Genomic DNA, 21,775 nt, shown 5'->3' on the forward strand with positions numbered 1-21,775 from the left:
TTGTGGTTTATTGTTTGTAAGGGCTATATTCTGTAACAGTGAGGAGCAGGGAAGGAGAGCCCTAGAATAATTGATATTATTTGATATCAAGTATCTTCCAAAAGGTTTAATTTAATTTAAAGGGGTAAGTCATGACAGGAGAGCTTAAAGCCGTGGTGTGCTCCTCCTGCTCTATGTTGGATTTCCAGTACCCGGGGCCAGCATGTGTGCGGGAAATGTCTCCAGCTGCAGCTCATGGAAGCCCAGGTTTTGGAGCTGGAGCGGCAGCTGGGGACACCGTGAAGCATCGATGAGGTGGAGAGTATCGTGGATAGCACGTATAAAGAGGTGGTTACACCGCAGGCTAAGAGTCCACAGGAAGGAAGGGAATGGGTGACCACCAGGCCGAGCAAGAGGACTAGGCAGGCAATGCAGGAATCTCCTGTACTATTCCTCTGCAAAACAGATATACCACTTTGGACACTGTTGAGGGGAATGGCCTCTCAGGGGAAAGCAGCAACAGCCAAATTCGTTGCACCACGGTTGGCTCTGCTGCACAGGGGAGGAGCAATAAGTGTGGGAATGCAATCGTTATAGGGGATTCAATTGTAAGGGGAATAGATAGGTGTTTCTGTGGCCACAAACGAGACTCCAGGATGGTATGTTGCCTCCCTGGTGCTAGGGTCAAGAATGTCTCAGAGCGGCGACAGGACATTCTGAAGGGGGAGGGTGAACAGCCAGTGGTCATGGTACACACTGGTACAAACGACATAGGTAAAAAAAGGGATGAGGTCCTAAAAGCAGAATATAGGGAGTTAGGAAGTAAGTTGAAAAGTAGAACTTCAAAAGTTGTGATCTCAGGATATACCGGATGAATACGTGGCTAAAGAGATGATGTGAGGGAAAGGGTTTCAGATTCCTGGGACTTTGGGACCGGCTCTGGGGGAGGTGGGACCTGTACAAACTGGACGGGTTACACCTGGGCAGGACCGGGACTGATGCCCTAGGGGAATATTTGCTAGAGTGGTTGGGGATGGCAGGGGGATGGGAACCTATGCAAGGAGTCAGATAAGGGGGAATCTAGGACAAGAACAAAAGACAGAAAGGGGAATAAGAAAAGTGATAGGCAGAGAAATCAAGGGCAAGAATCAAACAGTGCCTCAGTGGAAAATAGTGGGAATGAGATAAGTAATGTTAAAAAGGCAAGCCCTTAAGGCTTTGTGCCTTAACGCAAGGAGCATTCGCAATAAAGTGGATGAATTAACCGCGCAAATAGATGTAAACAGGTATGATATAGTCGGGATTATGGAGACATGGCTGCAGGGTGACCAGGGATGGGAACTGAACATCCAGGGGTATTCAGTATTTGGGAAGGACAGACAAAAAGGAAAAGACGGTGAAGTTGCATTGCTGGTTAAAGAGGAAATTAACGCAATAGTAAGGAAAGATATTAGCTCCGACGATGTGGAATTTGTATGGGTAGAGCTGAGAAACACTAAGGGGCAAAAATCGTTAGTGGTTGTATATAGACCCCCAAACTGTAATGGTGATGTTGGGAATGACATTAATCAGGAAATTAGAGACGCATGCAATAAAGGAACATCTGTAATTATGGGTGACTTTAATCTGCATATAGATTGGGCAAATCAAATTAGTAACGATACTGTAGAGGAAGAATTCCTGGAGTGTATACGGGATGGTTTTCTGGACCAATACGTTGAGGAACCAACTAGAGAACAGGCCATCCTTGACTGGGTATTGTGTATTGAGAAAGGAATAATTGGCAATCTAGTTGTGCGAGGCCCCTTGGGGATGTGCGACCATAATATGGTAGAATTCTTAATTTTAATGGAGAGTGACATAGTTGATTCTGAGACTAAGTTTGGGTGAAGGAAACTATGATGGTATGAGGCGCGAGTTGGCTATGATGGATTGGGAAACGTTACTTAAAGGGATGACGGTGGATAGTCAATGGCAAGCATTCAAAGAGCACATGGGTGAACTGCAACAATTGTTTATTCCTGTCTGGTGCAAAAGTAAAACAGGAAAGGTGGCCAAACCATGGCTTACAAGGGAAATTAAAGATAGTATTAGATCCAAGGAGGATGCATACAAATTGGCTAAAAAAAAACAGACCTGAGGATTGGGAGCACTTTAGAATTCAGCAAAGGAGGACCAAGGGATTGATTAAGAAGGAGAAAATAGAGTACGAGAGTAAGCTTGCGGGGAACATAAAAACTGACTGTAAAAGTTTCTATCGGCATGTGAAGAGAAAAAGATTGGTGAAGACAAATGTAGGTCGCTTACAATCAGAAACAGGGGAATTTATAATGGGGAACAAAGAAATGGCTGACCAACTAAATACATACTTTGTTTCTGTCTTCACAAAGCAGGAAACAAATAACATACCAGAAATGTTGGGGAACATTATTAGTGAGAGGGAGGAACTGAAAGAAATCAGTATTAGTAGGGAAATGGTGTTGGGGAAATTGATGGGATTGAAGGCCGATAAATCCTCAGGGCCTGATAATCTACATCCCAGAGTACTTAAGGAAGTGGCCCTAGAAATAGTTGATGCATTGGTGGTCATCTTCCGAGATCCTATAGACTTTGGAACAGTTCCTATAGATTGGAGGGTAGCTAATGTAACCCCACTATTTAAAAAGGGAGGTAGAGAGAAAACAGGGAATTATAGACCAGTCAGCCTGACGTCGGTAGTGGGGAAAATTCTAGAGCCCATTATAAAAGATTTAATAGCTGAGCACTTGGAAAACAGTGGCAGACTCGGACAGAGTCAGCATGGATTCACGAAAGAGAAATCATGCTTGACAAATCTACTGGATTTTTTTGAGCATGTAACTAGTAGAGTTAATGAGGAGGAGCTAGTGGATGTGGTTTATTTGGACTTTCAGAAAGCTTTCGACAAAGTCCCACATAAGAGATTAGCGTGTAAAATTAAAGCGCATGGGATTAGGGGTAGTGTATTGAGATGGATAGAAAACGAGCTGGCAGACAGGAAACAAAGAGTAGGAAAAAATGGGTCTTTTTCTGAATGGCAGGCGGTGACTAGTGGGGTACCACAGGGATCGGTGCTGGGACCCAAATAACATACCAGAAATGCTGGGGAACATTTCTGCACATATAGCTATTCACAATGTATATTAATGATTTAGATGAGGGAACTAAATGTAATATCTCCAGATTTGCAGATGACACAAAGCTGGATGGAAGGGTGAGCTGTGAGGAGGATGCAGAGATGCTTCACTGAGATTTGGACAAGTTGAATGATTGGGCAAATGTTTGGCAGATGCAGTATGATGTGGATAAATGTGAAGTTATCTGCTTTGGTAGCAAAACCAGGAAGGCAGATTATTATCTGACTATAAATTGAGAGCGGGGAATGTGCAAAGAGACCTTGGTGTTTTCGTACACCAGTCACTGAAGGTGCAGCAGGCAGTAAAGAAGGCAAAAAATGTTGGCCTTCATAGCCAGAGGATTCGAGTACAGGAACAGGGATGTCTTGCTGCAATTATACAGGGCCTTGATGAGACCACACCTGGAATATTGTGTACAGTTTTGGTCTCCTTATCTGAGGAAGGATATTCTTGCTATAGAGTGAGTGCAGCAAAGGTTTACCAGACTGATTCCTGGGATAGCGGGACTGACAAAAGTGGAGAGATTGAGTCAGTTAGGATTATATTCGCTGGAGTTCAAAAGAATGAGGGCGATCTCATAGAAACCTATAAATTCAACAGGACTAGACAGTGTAGATACAGGAAGGATGTTCCTGATGGTGGGGGAGTCCAGTATATAGGGTCACAGTCTGAGGATACGGGGTAGACCATTTAGGACTGAGATGAGGAGAAATTTCTTCACCCAGAGAATGGTGAGCCTGTGGAATTTGTTACCACAGACAGTAGTTGCGGCCAAAACATTGTATGTTTTCAAGAAGGAGTTAGATATAGCTCTTGGGACAAAAGGGATCAAAGGATATGGGGAGAAAGCGGGAGCAGGCTATTGAGTTCAATGATCAGCTATGATCATAATGAATGGCGGAGCAGGCTTGAAGGGCCATATGGCCTGCTCCTCCTATTTTCTATGTTTCTGTATAAATACTGTGGCTGCAAGAGCAGGTCAGAAGCTGGGAATTCTGTGGTGAGTAACTCATCTCTTAACTCCCCAGAGCCTGACGACTATCTACAAGGCACAAATCAGGAGTGTGATGGAACACTCTCCACTTGCCTGGATGAGTGCAACACTCAAGGGGCTAGACACCCATGCCATACAACACAGCCCGCTTGATTGGCACCCCATCCACCACAATAAACATTCACTCCCTGCACCACTCCTGGCAGCAGTGTGAACCATCTACAAGATGCACTGGAGAGACTCACCAAGGTTCCTCCAACAGCACCTTTCAAACCAGCAACTTCTATCCAGGAGGACAAAGGCATCAGATGCCTTGGGGCGCCACCACCTGCAAGTTCCCCTCCAAGTCACACACCATCCTGACTTGGAACTATATCGCCATTCCTTCACTGTCGCCAGTTCAAAATCCTGGAACTCCCTTCCTAACAGTACTGTGGGTGTTCCTGCAACACATGAACTGCAGCAAATCAAGAAGGCAGCTCACCACCACTTTGCCCAGGGCAATTAAGGATGGGCAATAAATGCTGGCCTAGCCAGCAATGCCCACACTCCGTGCACGAATATAAAAAAAATATTTTTTTACTTGAGGTGAACATGAGTCTAATGAAGTAAAGGTTGTTCAAGATTCTTAAAAATACTTAACTATTTGTTGTGCAAGTGCTAATGTTATGAATGGTTTCAAAAGTGTAATATAAAGCACCTGCACAAATGAAACAAGCGTAACTCAAAATTTTGATAATGAATGCAGATGTTGACACACATGACCTGCTCAAACTGATATTTTCACCACTACCTGGACTTTCTGTGCAAAATTGCAGGATCAAGAACCAGAAGACACTGTTTCAAGGTGATTGGCAAAAGAACCAGAGGTGGCATGAGACAAAATATTTTTTACTCAGCAAATGGTTAGGATTTGGAATTCCCTGCATGAAAGTGTGGTGGTCATAAATTCAATCATGGCTTTCAAAAGGAAATTAAATAATTACCTGAAGAAAAAATGTTTGCTGGGCTATGGGGTAAAGGCGGGGGAGTGGGAATAGGTGAGTTGTACACAACGCAAGAATTATGAGCAGGAGAAGGCCATTTGACCCCTCAGGTCTACTTTGCCATTAAATAACATTATGGTTGATCGGATCTTTTTCCGATCTTGCCCCTTCAGGCATAAAACTTGCTGGGGTGTCCAGTTTTCTTGGGCAGCAGCACAGCCTGGATGTTGGGCAGGACCCCACCCTGGGCTATGGTGACCCCTCCCAGCAGCTTGTTGAGCTCCTTGTCGTTGCGGATGGCCAGCTGCAGGTGGCGGGGGATGATGCGGGTCTTGTTGTTGTCTCGGGCCGCGTTGCCGGCCAGCTCGAGGATCTCGACCATCAGGTACTCGAGGACGGCAGCCAGGGAGACGGGGGCTCTGGCCCCAACCCGCTCAGCGTAGTGACCCTTGCGCAACAGCCGGTGGATACGGCCGATGGGGAACTGGAGGCCGGCTCTGGAGGAGCGAGCCTTGGCCTTGGCGCGCCCTTTGCCTCCGGTTTTACCACGGCTAGACATCTCTCCCTCAGAACAATCTTCTCTGACCAACAGCCAGAGTGTGGCCTCAATTCCTCTTTTCTGTCTGTCCCCAATAACCCTTGACTTCCTTGTTGTTCAAAATCTATCTAACTCAGCCTTGAATATATTCAATGGCCCAACCTCCACTGATCTGGGGAAGAAAATTCCACAAACAGAGAGAGAGAGAGAGAAGAAATTTCTCCTCATCTTAGTCTTAAATGGGGGACCCCTCTTTTAACTGTCCCCCAGTTCTAGACTCCCCCACAAGGGGAAACATCCTTTCAGAATCCATCCTGTCAAGTCACTTCAGGATCTTGCATCTCTTGCAGAGAGCTAGCAGGGACAAAACGGACCAAATGGTGTGTGTGTGTGTGTATATATATATATATATATATATATATATATATATGATTTCCCAAATTAATCTCTACAATCCTGAATTCCAAAGGCACTTGCTTCAGCAATATCTTATATCTTCAAAAATATATGTTGTTCGCTATTGTTGAAATTTGTGCATTGTTTACCATTGGTGATGGGTCATCTGTACATACTCTGTAGCTACTATAAGTAACTCAGTAACCTTTTCAAATGTTTTACACACTGGGTAGCTCCTGACCATGTCTAATTTTAGATTAGTGCACATTTCAATTCATAACAATTTTGTTCAAACATTTTAACAAATATTGGAATAATGCAGGTTGTTGACAGAAAAGTATACAACCCCAGTGTACTTATGTTGTTTGACAAAATTTGATGCATGCAGCTTATTTGACTTTTATAAATCTAACAATGATAATGATGGAATCTGTGTAAGGAAATTGTAATTGTTCCTGATGAAGCAAGTGTTTTCAGACGACTTATTTAATATACTTATGCCAATATGCTTTAGGAAAAGTGGTGCAGTACTCTTCATTTATCAGTACCACCTTCACTGTTTGAACCACAAACACAATTATGCCACCTTAGAGTTATGTAACTCAACATGTTATTCTTAGCCTAGATAAAACCCAAGGACAAAACAAATGATGAAATAAACAATTACTTGTGTATGAGGAATAACTTAAGGCCTAGTCAGTTTAAAGCACAGCTGCCAATAATGGAGCAATTACAACCAGAATTAGAGAGGCACAGATATCTTGAAGACCTTTAATGCGAGAGGTGGTTACAGAGATAGGGAGGGATGAGATCATAAAGCAATTTGAAAACAAGGATGGAATTATATAATTCAGGCGTTGCAGGACCAGGAAAACTAATGTAGGTCAACAAATACGGGTAATGCATGAATGGGACTTGAGTTAAGATTGTTACAATCAGGTGAGGGACCAGCAACTTTTTATTTAAAGTAGACAAAGTTACCCACTAGGAAAATAAAACCACAACATTCCACTGTTTTAAACAAACAAAATAAACTTTGGTTTTCTTTGCTGACTTTGTATAGTAATCTACAATATCTATCTAATTCTGTAACATTCAGAATTAACGAGGTAAATCTGAATTAATGGGCAAACTGTGGTTGAACACACTACACTGCACATTAAATGCCAGGTGCGACCAAGATAAACCCCACGGATTTCTTAACAACTTGCCCAGTTATCAGTGACCACTGAGAGTCATGATATCTCATTAAAACTCTGCCTCCCTAATGAGGGATTTCAATTCCTTTTAAGTGTAACAGACTTCAATCTGCTTTGATTGCACTCATCCCATTTTTTTCCACAGTCAAGCTTTAATCTTCCCAGAACTAACCATTACTTCTAAGATATTAACATGAACCATAAACTAGATATTTGTCAAGATACGTGCAGCAGAGTTTTGGATGAACTCAAGTTTATGTAGGGTGGAACGTCAGCCAGGGGAGCATGGGAATAGTCACGTCTTGAGGTGAGAAAGGTTTAGAATAGGGTTTCAACAGCAGATGAGCTGAGGCAGGGCAGAGTCAGGTGATGTGAAAAAGATGGTGTTTAATTTTGTGGTTCCTAAATTATTATTATTATTCAGCGTTGAAAGGATAACCATGTTCATCAATCTCACTTAAGATTTCTTCCATTTGTACAGATAGAGTAGCAAAATTAGAAGCAAATTTCTTCCTTGACTTCTTGAGAAACTTGATAATTTACATATTGAGTCTGTACTCAACACTTGTGAAAACAAGGCTGTGCATGGAAATTATTTTTTCTAGATCATTGCAAGTATAGCTGAAAGTATTTTTTAATATGAATGGGATCTTTGAGTAATTTCTTTCAAATAGCCTGATTTGGGTATGTCAGAATATATGATAGAATGCAGTTTTCAAGGCATATGATACAAGCCAACGGTGCAAGGTACATTTTTGCAAATGGCAATTCTTGGAAAATGTTTAGCCTTTCATGTTGCTTCGGTGTTTTTATTTCTAAAATTAAATATGATTATTCAGATGCAGAGTATTTACTTTATGCAGCTTTTTTTGTTTAGGCTCCCTGAATGTGTCACCATGATATATGCACATCACTGGAATTGGTCACAATTTGGATGCCATGAGCCATTATGCCAATTTTCACTCGATTAAGTGTAATCCCAATCCTTACTCTTAAAAAATATTCAAACCCTCCTCAGCAGTATTCTTCTACTCCTGTAAAAATGATATGAATTATATAGATGGTTTCATACAAGCACAGTTGACACTTAGGCTGAACTGAGCATTTCATATGAGAATAATTATTAGTGACGCTTAAAATTGTTGGTCTGCTGTATATATTTTGGAATCATAAGTAATTTTTTTTCAATAAACTGAGGTCTGGCTAATTTGATACTGAGACTTGGGTATACACTGTTTTGACTCTACTGCACTTGATAATCAGCATTAGAAATATACTTTACCAAAAGGATCTTGTAGCTGGGGTCAGAAATATGGCTATTTTGCAACCTGGAAAAAGCATTTGATCCTGAGGCTAAATAACATTTTTGCTCTTGAGAGTTCAGTTTCAGTTTTTTTCTATTTTAATGTACAAAATCTAATATTTTTAAGTGCCTTTCACATAAAGAATGTTCAAAGATGATTCATGGAAGTTATGGGGGGAAAAATGGATGTCAAGCAGGATAATGTATAAATTGACATGCAAAATAAACCAGGTCCAGAACAGGAGCTTTTGCTGAGTTCTGTCATTCTCAGCTTGTAATTTTCCAATTATCTCAGATTATTAAGCATCTACGTGATGAAAACATGCAACTAGTCAGATGCAGAATTTGTAACTGTTGGTGGCAGCATCTTGACTTACCAGATGAGTCCCTCAAGACCCATGGGGGAAAAGCAGAGTGCGAATTCTGTGTTTCTTACCGATATCTATGTTTCATTACGAATGGCTTCCTTCCTACTTATTCCCCCACTCCAAGAAAAGTCATGGGATCCAAGTTGTAATAGTATGATGCCACATTCTAAGTGCATGGAAGGAGAGAGAAAAACAATGAGAGAAAATAACTTTTCTATTCGATCATGCGTATTTTTGATCTGCATAAAATTAGTTTTCTCATGTCACTCTGGATCTTTTGTCAATTACCTTAAATCCGTGTCCTCTAGCTCTTGACCCCTCTGCCAAAGTTTCCCTCTTATTTTTTCTGTCTAAGACCCCTCATGATCAAATCTCCACTCAACCTTCTCTTTAGGGAGAGCAACCCGAGCTTCTTCAGTCTAAGATCCTATGATTACAAAATCTAGGATCCCAAATGCTGTTTTTCCAGTTTTTACAACTTGTCCACCCAATTTTAATGATTTCTATTTTGAACCTCGTTATTTTGCTCCTCTAATCATTTTGAAGTTTTATCATCTACCATCTATGTCCCCTCATATTTCCTCCCAAAATGTATCACCTCACCTTTCTCCATCTTAAATTTCATCTGACATCTATCTGCACAATCTACTAACTTGCTTCTGTCCTTGTGAAGTTGATTATGCTTCAAAATTAACCACACTCTTGTTTTTGTGACATTGATAATTTTGATGTTATACCCATGCCTAAGTCCAGAACATTTGTTTCTATTTTGAATAGTCCCAACACTGATTCCTGGCAAACTTAGTTGTAACATCTGTTGGTCACTATTCTCTGGTTTCCGTCTTTTAATCAACTTCCAATCCACACTGCCAAAGTTTCTTTAATACCATGTGCCTTAGTTTTATCAGTAAATTTCCTACTTAGCACCTATCAGATACCTTTAGAAAGTCCATGTGTACAGCATTCACTGCATTTCCTACCTCAAAGCACTCCGTTAAATTTATCAGATATATCTTGACTTTTACATTTATTTAGAAAGGATCCTGAATATTTACTGGGTTCCGGAACATTCTGAAAATGAACTAGTACTTCAGTTACCATGTCTCAACTGCTGCTTCCTAACATGCTGCAGTTTTGAACTTATGCTTGCAAGTAACAGAATTTCAGACAGCGCTCTGGGGATAGATTCCACAGGCAGGGCAAGTAGCAATTCAAGCCTGGCACTAATATTCTAACTGATATTCGTTATTATTCTGCATGCATTTTCATTTGACACTACATTGACATCCTGGTGTTCCAGCACAAGTTCTGGTTTAGCCATCAGTGGCTTTTATGGCAATGATCAGATTGTAATTTTGTACAGCTTTGGCAGCCTGGTTATAGCTGTAGTTTAGTTTATCCAGTCTATTAGTCATACTCATTTTGAGTTGTGCAACAGCCAGGAGCAAGACATGAATATTTTAAGCAGCCAGACAAATGGGCTCAACCTATCACTGGGCAGATGTTTGTTTCTTGGAGAGTTATGGTAATTTTCATGAATATAAGATTCACGTTTCTTGATAGAGATTCAATATTTTATTTACTGTGCATATTTAAAAACTTCTATATTTAAAAAGGTGATCTTTTAGTAAGCTATTGGTTATTCCCTATTTTCAGTTTTAAAATGTATTCTGGCTTCCATTCCATCTTGATAAGATCATTGCATTCTCTCTTTACATTATCTTTCACAATGGTAATGACATAACAGTCAAAATACTATTAAACTGAAAACCAAAGAAACCAAATGTGAACAGTTAACTGTCAGGTGACTGGGGCATTTTCAACAGCCCTTTAATTTTTGAAGTTTCAGATGTGTAATTCAAACTGTAAATAAAAGCTATCGCAGGCATGCAGTTTATTTGGGAAATTCTGTTGCAGCTGCAGAAACACAAAGCTATATGACATAGGTCTGTGAGATTTGAAGAAGGTTTTGCATTGATTCAGAATAATCTTTATTCAGCAAACTTAAATTATACTTATTTAATATTTACTTCAAAATGTGTTATTTGCTATCTCTAGACCATTTTAAATATCTATGATTGGAATCATTATTCACCTTTTAAGATATTGCATTAATATTATAAATGCTCAAGAAGCAAAAGCAAGTGGTAAGGAATTAATCTGCACCATTTAACTGTTACAAATAAACTGATTAACCAAAATGTATTGCAGTTAAGTAAATACCATAAAAATATTTTTGGATAAGAAGATCAAATCGTTTTAAGCAATAACTATGTATGATATGTTTATTGCCTTTGGAGTATTGCTGCAGTTGAATAGATTAATCAAATCGGTACCTGTATCTTTGTACTGGCCTGGTAACGTTTTAGCCAGAAAATAAAGCATTACAAGTAATAAAAGTTATGCAATTTTAAAAAAAAAAACCACAATCCTTTTCTCTTAGTAAGAAATGAAGCTTTTTGTCTGTGTGTGATTTTTTTTAAAGTCAGACAGCAGCAAAAAGTAATGAATGTAGTTAGTCGGTAAATTCAACTAACTGCTCAAAAAAAAATGTTGCTGAAAAGAGACATTTTGCTGAAGCTTTTATTGTGGAGGAATTGGCCATTCAGCCCTTCATCTTGTATTCATCAGGATAAAAGCAAGAATGCTAAATTTTAAACAATTGCAATAATTTATACAAGCCAGAAAAAGGGTGCTGATTGGTTGGCAAGTTGACTCTGGCCAAGATGTTGCCATTGAGAAAGCAACAGGGCTCTCCATGCTTCCAGATAATTCAAAAAAAAGGTGCAAGGTTTGTACAGATTCCTTACTTGCAGTGAATGAGCCCCTGCAGATAAATGTTGCTTCTAAGCAAGCATAAATGAACCACATTACATGCTCAACTGATTATCTTAAATTGGTTGTTCATGTAGGTATTAACGCACGTGGGATTGTTCAGCAAGTGCTGCCCAATAGTGGAGTCACATCTAACAGCAGGATTTTATTTTGGGTTTTGCAAGAGCAGGTTGATTGAGTAGTCTGTACTCTGCCAATTGCAAACAGCTGAAGGGGCATTTTGTTTGATTCAATCAACCAGTTGTTGGGACGTACGACCTATGTACCTGGCATTGCACCAGCATGGTGTTGTGTGGCCTCAGGGCTACCCAGACATACATATTTGCAAGTCTAACAAAGGGACTGCAGTCGTCTTTCAACACAAGTGCGGCTATGTCAACAAAATGCATGGCATTCTTAATGGTGGCTCCAAATTTGTATCTATTAAATTTGCTGTCAAGCATGAATGCACAGCCTTCATTGAAAGCAAGCTACCAGAATGTTAGTTGGACTTGTGTAAGAGTAACAAGCTGCCTTGCGATACATATGATAGGATTCATCCTCATCACTCACTACGTCCATGCATGTAAGGGCTGCCTAAGTCACACAGAAGTGATGTTCCATTGTACCCTATTTTATCGATGACTGGTTCTGCACAGCATTGAATTGGCCAAACAACATGTACCTTTGGCTGTTCTAATAAATAGAGCACAGACCATACTCAACAAACCTGCACTTGCAAAACCCAAAACAAAATGTCTACAGTTAGATGTTGTTCCATGATTGTGCAGCATTTGCTAAACAACCCTGAGAGTGCTAATAGCTACACTAACAACCAACTTAAGCTAATCAGTAGAACTTGTAACTTGGCTCATTTATACTTAATAGAATCGACATTCATATGCAGGGACCCATTCTCTGCAAACAAAAGGAATCTGTACAAGCCTTGGGCCTTTTTTGAATAACCTGGAAGCATGGGGAGTCTACAGTTCCCTGCTGCTTTCTTCATGGCAACATCTCGACCAAACCAAGTTGACTTATCAACTAATCACCCTTTTCCTCTGTACTATATATAGTTGTGCTCATTTGAAATTTGGCATCCTTGTGTTAATACTCTCTTTCAACAATATTTAAGTTCTGTACGCTCAAAAATGCTAATTGCAACATAAAGTAAATGAGAGCGAAATATATCTATTGGGCACACTCTATTTAAAACATCTTTTGATAAAAATGCCAAAAGTTAGTCAAATAGTTCTTAAAATTAATAAACATTATTCATTTCATTTGGATGACTCCCAAATTCTGTGCCAATTAAGCAAATGTTTGCAGGAGCATGTTATTGTTTTGCACTAATACTTTTTACGGTTTTCTAATGCCAGCTGAAGGTGTGGTCAGTTAGTTCAAATGCTTCATTTTAAACTTTGTATCAAAATTTCCTGGCTGGCATTTTTTGTGTATCCGCTTTGCTTGGTTGTCTTGTGCTATTAGTCCAAGCACCAGTTTTCCTAAAAACTGATAGCTTGGTTATTGCTTTTCAGTGAACCTTCCTTTTATTGGTCCTGGACTACTAACTGCCTCAGTGGCTGCATGCTCAGTCACAAGTGGGGCTGGAAAAGAACAGCAGGGAGGACCTATTCTCTCCCAGATAGGAACTTCGTGTGAAATGATAAATGGCAGCACAGACCTACAGACATATTCTACCTCAAATAGACCTGCCCTCATTGCTGCAATAGAAAAGCAACAAATATAAGGATGTAAATGGAGAGGGAGGGACAGATTGGCAGCTATAATAACAAAAAAAGAAAAAATGAAACTGCTTGCCTGAGATTTCCAAAAAAAAAATTTAGAATGGACAAATTAAAGCCGCATGATATAAATTTTATATACTATAAATTTAAGCTCGTCGGACAGCCTACAAAATGAAAAATTTCATGTTAAAATTATAGTGGTAAGTGTATAATGCTTTAATGGCAGGACATGCTCTGGTTCGAATTTGCTGAGAAACACCCCTTTAAATTTCATAATCTTGAACAGAATATCAAGTTTTCTGTTTTGATCCAAACTTTTTGTTTTGAATTGAGATGTCTATTCCTGTGACTTTTGTAGGGTTTGGTGATACAGCTTTTCACTCACTATAAATTGCTCACCTTTCTAGAGGGACACAGGTAGAATAACAAGCCTTTTTGCCCATATAATTGTAAGAAAAACATCTATCTTAAGTTCTTGTTTTTTTCCAGTGTAATACTTAATATTCTAAATAGTTGTGTTTTTATGGATTTTTGCTTTAGATTGAAATATTTTGGTTATGATTCATAAATTCATCTCCCAGTTGAGTTTAAGAGTTGGCTGTTATTTTGGAAACTCGGGTTATGTCGCAACTGGTTTATTAAACAGCTTTTGGAGCCTACTACTAGCTAATCTTTTTGTGATGTTAGTTCCTGTGCTGAATTATTAATGTAAACTTGGATATGTAACCTGCATTCACTGTAAATGCTAACGCAGAGAGTTGAGATACTTTACTCATCTTTAACCTGTCTGTGTGGGTTTCAGGTAGTTCTGGCCAGCCAGCATCCATGGCCGTTGCTGGCACCAACCAACTTGCCATTACCAAGACAACATCCGTTCTACAAGATGGAGTTATAGTTACAACAGCGGCTGGAAATGCAATGCATAGTCAGCTTCCCATGGGGAGCACTCTTCCCTTCATTGGTCAGGAGCAAGCTTTTCAGTTTGGACAGGCTGTCCCTACGAGTAGCAATCTTACCCACCCTTTGAACCCAAACCTCCTTGGCTCTCTGTCCATCCCTTTAGCAATGAACCAACAACAGCTCCTGAACCAGAATATGCTGAACATGTTACCTACATCTGGAGATGGCAAGGGAGAAGTCTCTGTTAACCCTTTGGGAATTCTGAATCCAAATTTAAATGCAGCTTTGACTTTGCTTCCTGGTGATATGGCTGGACAGACTTTGCAACCTGTTCAACTTTTGGCAACATTGTTTCAAAACCAGGCACAAGCTACCATGCTCCCGCTGACATCTTTTAACTTAACTCTCCCAGATTTATTACAGCAGCAAAACCACCCTTCACCTTCAGTGACACAGATCCAGTCCCTGCCAGATCATTTGCATAGCAATCAATTAGTTAGTAACAGGACAGAAACCCTTTTGACAAACCCACTACCAAACCTGTCAAACAATGACACTACTTCAAACCCTCTCCTCCTCCCAGCTGTCACAGCAGCCCCAGGACTGATGGCCCTGAATCCCCATCTGTTGAGAAGTGTTTTGCACTCTCCCTCAGACCGTGCTGCTAATCATTCTGAGGTTTCCATAGCAACCTCATCCCAGGCAACCACTACCACCACCACATCATCATCGGTAGCAGCACTTGCCGTCTCAACTCTTGGTGGGACAGCAGTTATGTCAATGGCAGAATCGTTGCTACCCATTTCAGCTGCTGGGCATTCAACAGGACCGACAAAACTGAACAACTCTTTGATACCACACCTCCCTTTGCTGGGGGCCAGCCTTCTTGGTAAGTTTTGAATTTGCCAAGTGATTGGCACATGAAATATTATTTTATTTCTCTTGAGGAATGTAACAAACATTTCAGCATTGTAAATTTTACTTCCTGTTTAGAACATTAGAAGTTCTTTAGTTAAAGAAATACAGATAAATGTACAAATATAAAAGAAAAAAATGTTTTGGTCAGGAAAATTGCGCTGCTAACTTAGTGCATTTTGAAATGTATGTAAAAGTTGCATTGAGTGACATCATTTATTAATATTTCGACTACTTCCACAGATCTCCAAATTTACATTCAGATAACTGGGTAATTTTGCTTTGAAAAGAGATTGTTATGGAATACCCTATAAATATCATGTGTTTTTTTCAATGAAAACGTTTATGTATCCTATGGACTGCCTAGGGTTGAAGTGAGAAGTTTGTGTGCAACATATTTAATGACATAAAATGTTTGCTGTTCTGTTTTACTTTTGAACCTTGGAGCAGTCTAATTACAAAAATACAGTGGACCGTAGTTTTCTGTAGGAGTCAGTCCTAATGATGACTGCTGTTAATTAGATTTTCCCTTCCCATTTAACCGCAAGATATTTTGTGCCATAAATTGCTGAAATTGTGAACTGATAACATTGCAAGCTAAACAGGGCATCTGGGACATGAATGAACAGGGCAAACAATGTGTACCCCTTAACCAATCAGATTGAAGGATTGTGAAATAAATAGAACAAGGAGAGCAAAAAGAAGTTGCAAAGCAGAATGGATGAATTCAATGTCAAATCAGGTACAGAAAGAGAAATAGAGGGGGAAAGAAAGATTGGATTCAGAGAAGAGGAAAACGAAGAGAAAGGAAAAGCTTAAAAAAATAATTCTCACATTTAAAATCCCAGCAACACTTAATTCCAGAAGGAATGAGATTCTGCATTTGTAATAATTAATATTTGGCACCCGAGAGGTTCATTGACAGTAATCATCAATTAGCACATGATAAAAAGAATCGAACAACTAGTCCAGATTTAATTAAATATGCATGGACATCAGATGGCTCCAAAAGGTTCCTTGCATCACTTCAGACCAGCTGTAACTTTCGTTGGCAAGTTTAGAGTCATAGAGGTCTGCAGCACAGAAAAAGGCCCTTCGGCCCTTTGAGTCTGAGCCATTCAAACAAGTACCTAACTATTCTAATCCCATTTTCCAGCACTCGGCCCATAGCCTTGTATGCCGTGGCATCGCAACTATATATTCTAGAATATATATTCTAGAATAGTTTAAAACTGTTCAAAAATAATTCTTCAGGACAGTGCCTATACAGTACGGACTACTATGACAGGAGATAAAATCTACAAAATATAATCTTGGATAGATCACACGACTGGAAATAAGCCAAGGTTTTCAAGAGCTGAATATGTAAGCAATACAAGTTGGTCACGTTTGCAGTAGTATTTAAATAAAATTAGAGAAAGAGCTAGACAGTATTTACAAATGGGAAGAATCATAGCAGATGAAATTCAGTGTCAATAAGACTTATACATTGGAAGAACAAGTGGGGAACATACTCGATAAATGTTGTTGAAATAGCTTGGAACGAGGCTGAAAGAGATCTTGGAGGGAAACAAACTGTACTAACATCCAGTCATTGTAGAGCAATAATTACAAAACAAACAGCATGCTGAATGTATACTGTGAAATCAGGAGGGCTTGAACTTGAGTCATTCATGTTGGAAATGGATTGCCCTCTGGTCCAGATGCACCTTGAACTCTGCATTGAGTTCTGATTGGGCAGAGGAACCCCCAATGCAGCCAAAGGTGGAGAAGTTAATAACAAAAACAGAATTACCTGGAAAAACTCAGCAGGTCTGGCAGCATCGGTGGAGAAGAAAAGAGTCGACGTTTCGAGTCCTCACGACCCTTCAACAGAACAGAACTTTCCTCAGTTCTGTTGAAGGGTCGTGAGGACTCGAAACGTCACTCTTTCCTTCTCCACCGATGCTGCCAGACCTGCTGAGTTTTTCCAGGTAATTCTGTTTTTGTTTTGGATTTCCAGCATCCGCAGTAGTTTTTTGTTTTTATATTTTGGAGAAGTTAATCCCTGGCATCAGAGGATTAGGGTATGCAGAAAAGTTAGAAAGCTGTGGACTTTTCATCCTTGAAAGGGAATTTGAGAGGAGACCTAGTTGATAAAATACACTAGTTTACTAAAAAAGAATGAGCTAGATGGTGGTGGTAATTGATCATTGTGAATTGCATATTTCCTGAGCAGCCATCAAATCATTAGCACCAGGATGGTCTGAGGGCCCTTAGCTTCTTCCTTGAACAGAGGCCCGAGCAATCCCCATCCACCACTACTCTCCTCCGTCTGGCTGAACTTGTTCTCACACTGAACAATTTCTCCTTTAACTCCTCTCACTTCCTCCAAATAAAAGGTGTGGCTATGGGTACCCGCATGGGCCCCAGCTATGCCTGTCTCTTTATGGGGTATGTGGAACATTCCTTGTTCCAGTCCTACTCCGGCCCCCTCCCACAACTCTTTCTCCGGTACATCGATGATTACTTCGGTGCTGCTTCATGCTCTCGTCGGGACCTGGAAAAATTTATTAATTTTGCTTCCAATCTCCACCCCTCCATCATTTTCACATGGTCCATCTCTGACACTTCTCTTCCCTTCCTTGACCTCTCTGTCTCAATTTCTGGTGATAGACTGTCCACCAATATCCATTACAAGCCTACCGACTCCCACAGCTACCTCGACTACAGCTCCTCACACCCCGCTTCCTGTAAGGACTCCATCCCATTCTCTCAGTTCCTTCGCCTCCGTCGCATCTGTTCTGATGACGCTACCTTCAAAAACAGTTCCTCTGACATGTCCTCCTTCTTCCTTAACCGAGGTTTTCCACCCACGGTCGTTGACAGGGCCCTCAACCGTGTCCGGCCCATCTCCCGCGCATCCGCCCTCACGCCTTCTCCTCCCTCCCAGAAACATGATAGGGTCCCCCTTGTCCTCACTTATCACCCCACCAGCCTCTGCATTCAAAGGATCATCCTCCGCCATTTCCGCCAACTCCAGCATGATGCCACCACCAAACACATCTTCCCTTCACCCCCCCTGGCAGCATTCCGTAGGGATCGTTCCCTCCGGGACACCCTGGTCCACTCCTCCATCACCTCCTACTCCTCAACCCCCACCTATGGCACTTCCCCATGCCCACGCAGAAGATGCAACACCTGCCCCTTCACTTCCTCTCTCCTCACCGTCCAAGGGCCCAAACACTCCTTTCAAGTGAAGCAGCATTTCACTTGCATTTCCCCTAACTTAGTCTACTGCATTCGTTGCTCCCAATGCGGTCTCCTCTACATTGGAGAGACCAAACGCAAACTGGGCGACTGCTTTGCAGAACACCTGCGGTCTGTCCGCAAGAAAGACCCAAACCTCCCTGTCGCTTGCCATTTTAACACTCCACCCTGCTCTCTTGCCCACATGTCTGTCCTTGGCTTGCTGCATTGTTCCAGTGAAGCCCAACGCAAACTGGAGGAACAGCACCTCATCTTCCGACTAGGCACTTTACAGCCTTCCGGGCTGAATATTGAATTCAACAACTTTAGATCTTGAACTCCCTCCCCCCCATCCCCACCCCGTTTCTTCCCCCTCCCTTTTGTTTTTTTCAATAATTTATATAGATTTTTCTTTTCCCACCTATTTCCATTATTTTTAAATCTACAACTAATACCTTGTCAGTCTTTCCACCCCACCCCCACTAGAGCTGTACCTTGAGTGTCCTGCCATCCATTCTTAATTAGCACATTTTCTTAGATAATATCACCACCTTCAACACCTCTTTGATCCTTTTGTCTGTGACATCTTTTGATTATCTGCTCCTATCACTGCTTGCTTGTCCCTACAACCACCCCACCCTCAACTTCTCTCCCCCCCGCCCCCCACCTTAAACCAGCTTATATTTCACCCCTCTCCTAACTATACTCAGTTCTGTTGAAGGGTCATGTGGACTCGAAACGTCGACTCTTTTCTTCTCCACCGATGCTGCCAAACCTGCTGAGTTTTTCCAGGTAATTCTGTTTTTGTTTTGGATTTCCAGCATCCGCAGTAGTTTTTTGTTTTTATATTAGTACAGTTTCATATCTAGGGACTTCATTTGCCAAAGACTTTGAGCATGTAGACAACTGATGTGGAAATCCATGGTCTTTGAGACAACATACAAATAAAACAAATAGAATTAGGAATATATATAAGGAGTAGGCTATTCAGCCTGTCGAGCCTGCTCCACTATTCAACACAATCATGGCTGATCATCCATTTCAATGCCTTTTCCCCACACGATCCCCATATCCCTTTATGTCATTGGTGTTTAGAAATCTGTCGATCTCTGCTTTAAGCATACTCAATGACAGAGCTTCCACAGCCCTCTGGGGTAGAGAAATTCCAAAGATTTCCTGAGCCAGTCGGAGCAGCAGCTGGAGCGGAGTGAACAGCACCATGGAGCTTCTCAATAAAAGCCTGAGAGTCGAAACCCAGATCGAGCCAGGAGCAGCAGCAGCGGTAGCTGAGCGGAGCGAACCTGGGGGTGAACAGCACCATGGAGCTTCTCAATAAAAGCCTGAGGGTCGTGGCCCAGATTTAAACCAGTCGGAGCAGCAGCGGGAGCTCAGAGATGCAAACCTAGGGGTGAATGGTGTCATGCAGCTTCTCAATAAAAGCCTGAGTGTCAAGGCCCAGATCGAGCCAGTTGGAGCAGCAGCTAACCCCAACAGGAACCCTGACAGAATTCGAAAAGGCTGGCGAATGTGACATCAGCGCAAAGCAGAGAGCTGATTGCTAGGTAGTGGGCAAGTTGTTTTTGGCCACTTTAAAGCTACATTAAGGAAAGTTGAGTGGCTAGCCTTTTTTTAAAAAAAAGAAAAACTTATTTTCTACTTGGCTTAAATTTAGTCTATAATTATTGTGAAAACATAATAACTTCTCGCTGGTCAGTGCAATTTAATGGTGAACCAGACAGGAAGATGCCATTTTCATGAAGCCAACGAAGGATTAGCGCATCTGGGACAGCAACTTTTGTATTTCTGTGTTTAATTGTGCATCTGCCCTCAATGAATTTGCTGTTGCATTTGAGCATTGATAACAGCAAGCGCCTTTAGCCTCACTGTTATTTTGACAGAAACTTATGGCTAATACAAGAGGACGACAATGCTGCATTCAAGATCTTCAACTTATTTTTACTCTATTCTCAAGTACACAATCTGTTTTTAAATAAATAACAATGCATGTTAATTTGAGTCTTCAACAATTTTACAGTCCTTTGTTATTTCTTTGACTAAGAATTTTCATTTAAAGTTTTAGTGAAGGAAGTCTTTGCAAACAGGTTTCTTTATAACCACGTCTGTTTAAACTCTTAAGTACTATTGCGTTTTGAAAATGTTGCAAAACTGCTGCCATTGAACTCAAAAGTATGAAGTACTCATAGCTCACAAACACAAACTCGTTCAAGGACATTATATGTGCAAGTGGTATTGAAAAATTTGGTATTCTTTTTCTGATCCAAAAAATATTTTGGAGTGTGTTGCATTTTCGAAATAATTTAAAATTAGATTAATCAGGCCAGTGTGAGGGTGTTCTATTAGTGTTTTTAATGTTACAAAACTTTAGTAATGCACCGAAGATAATGTAATACAATTGGGCACGGCTTATATTTTAGATATTACTTTGGTCCTGCTTTAGAAGTACTTCCTCTTCCCCAAGCAAATCCCGAGCAGCATTTGTAAATGAAAGAGCCTTGGCTATTGGAGTTGGTTACAATGTCTCACCTGGGATAAGGTGCTGCCTCAATTTTGCTAGGCTGGTGAATGTACTGGCACCTTCTTGTGGCATAACCATGATTGCTGTTTTGAAATTTGTACAGAATTATGTCCTATTGATTTGCAGCCAGCCTGATCAGTTTCAATTGTATCAATTAATAATTCTTCTGTCATAAATATGACTTGTCAATAGTCTGTAGCTTTAAATTTTCAGGATCTGTCCAAATGGTTTGCATAGAATCCAAGCAGCAGAGTTTCCACACCACTTCTGCTGATGAAATTCGCTGTCATTGCTTGCAGCTTTGCTCTTTATGCATAGAAGATTATGTTTAGAGCTAATAACTACTTCCTGAACTGGAGCTTTTGCAGTTTGAATTAGGTTATGAAAAATCATGCCCTCTTATGTATCCAGTACCATTTTCTTCCAATTGTTGCATATAACCTTGCATCAACCATTATGCAATATCCTTTAGCGGCACATTTTTTCCAATGTTATTTGGTTTAAGTACTGGAGAGAGACATTTTGGTTCTGAAGGTCATATATTGCAGATGATTCTCTTCACTCCAAGCCTTGACAGTTACATTTGAAAGTCATAAAGTTTCTATTGTTAGATTTTTAGGCTATAAAATCATTTCTGGACTTGTTATTTCGAAGCACATCACTTGTGTCCTTGATGCATCTTTAAAGAATTACAGAATTTGTGTTGTGAATATACA

At 40.6% G+C, this 21,775-nt stretch overlaps 2 protein-coding genes across 6 annotated transcripts in view; one reads left to right on the forward strand and one right to left on the reverse strand.

Moving 5' to 3' along the window:
- The window catches only part of mbd5 (methyl-CpG binding domain protein 5), a 246,082-nt gene that overhangs the window by 161,748 nt on the left and 62,559 nt on the right, over nt 1-21,775 (forward strand). For all 5 annotated transcript variants that reach the window (XR_013578004.1, XR_013578005.1, XM_078552521.1 and 2 more), the window contains one exon: nt 14,283-15,269. Coding sequence is in view for 3 of the 5 variants with exons in the window: in XM_078552521.1 (XP_078408647.1) it covers nt 14,283-15,269 (987 nt within the window). In the remaining 2 variants the exon portion in view is untranslated. The remainder of the gene's footprint in view (nt 1-14,282; nt 15,270-21,775) is intronic.
- LOC144686802 (histone H2A-like) lies at nt 5,284-5,673 on the reverse strand. Its single transcript, XM_078552524.1, has one exon. The coding sequence runs from the start codon at nt 5,671-5,673 to the stop codon at nt 5,284-5,286; it is 390 nt and encodes a 129-aa protein (XP_078408650.1).

Source organism: Cetorhinus maximus, chromosome 11 (assembly GCF_964194155.1).
Source record: "Cetorhinus maximus chromosome 11, sCetMax3.hap1.1, whole genome shotgun sequence".
In the NCBI taxonomy this organism is placed as follows: domain Eukaryota; kingdom Metazoa; phylum Chordata; class Chondrichthyes; order Lamniformes; family Cetorhinidae; genus Cetorhinus; species Cetorhinus maximus.

What these genes read in the sequence shown, in the direction of transcription:
- LOC144686802 (XM_078552524.1), bottom strand. Translation starts at nt 5,673, where the DNA reads ATGTCTAGCCGTGGTAAAACCGGAGGCAAAGGGCGCGCCAAGGCCAAG.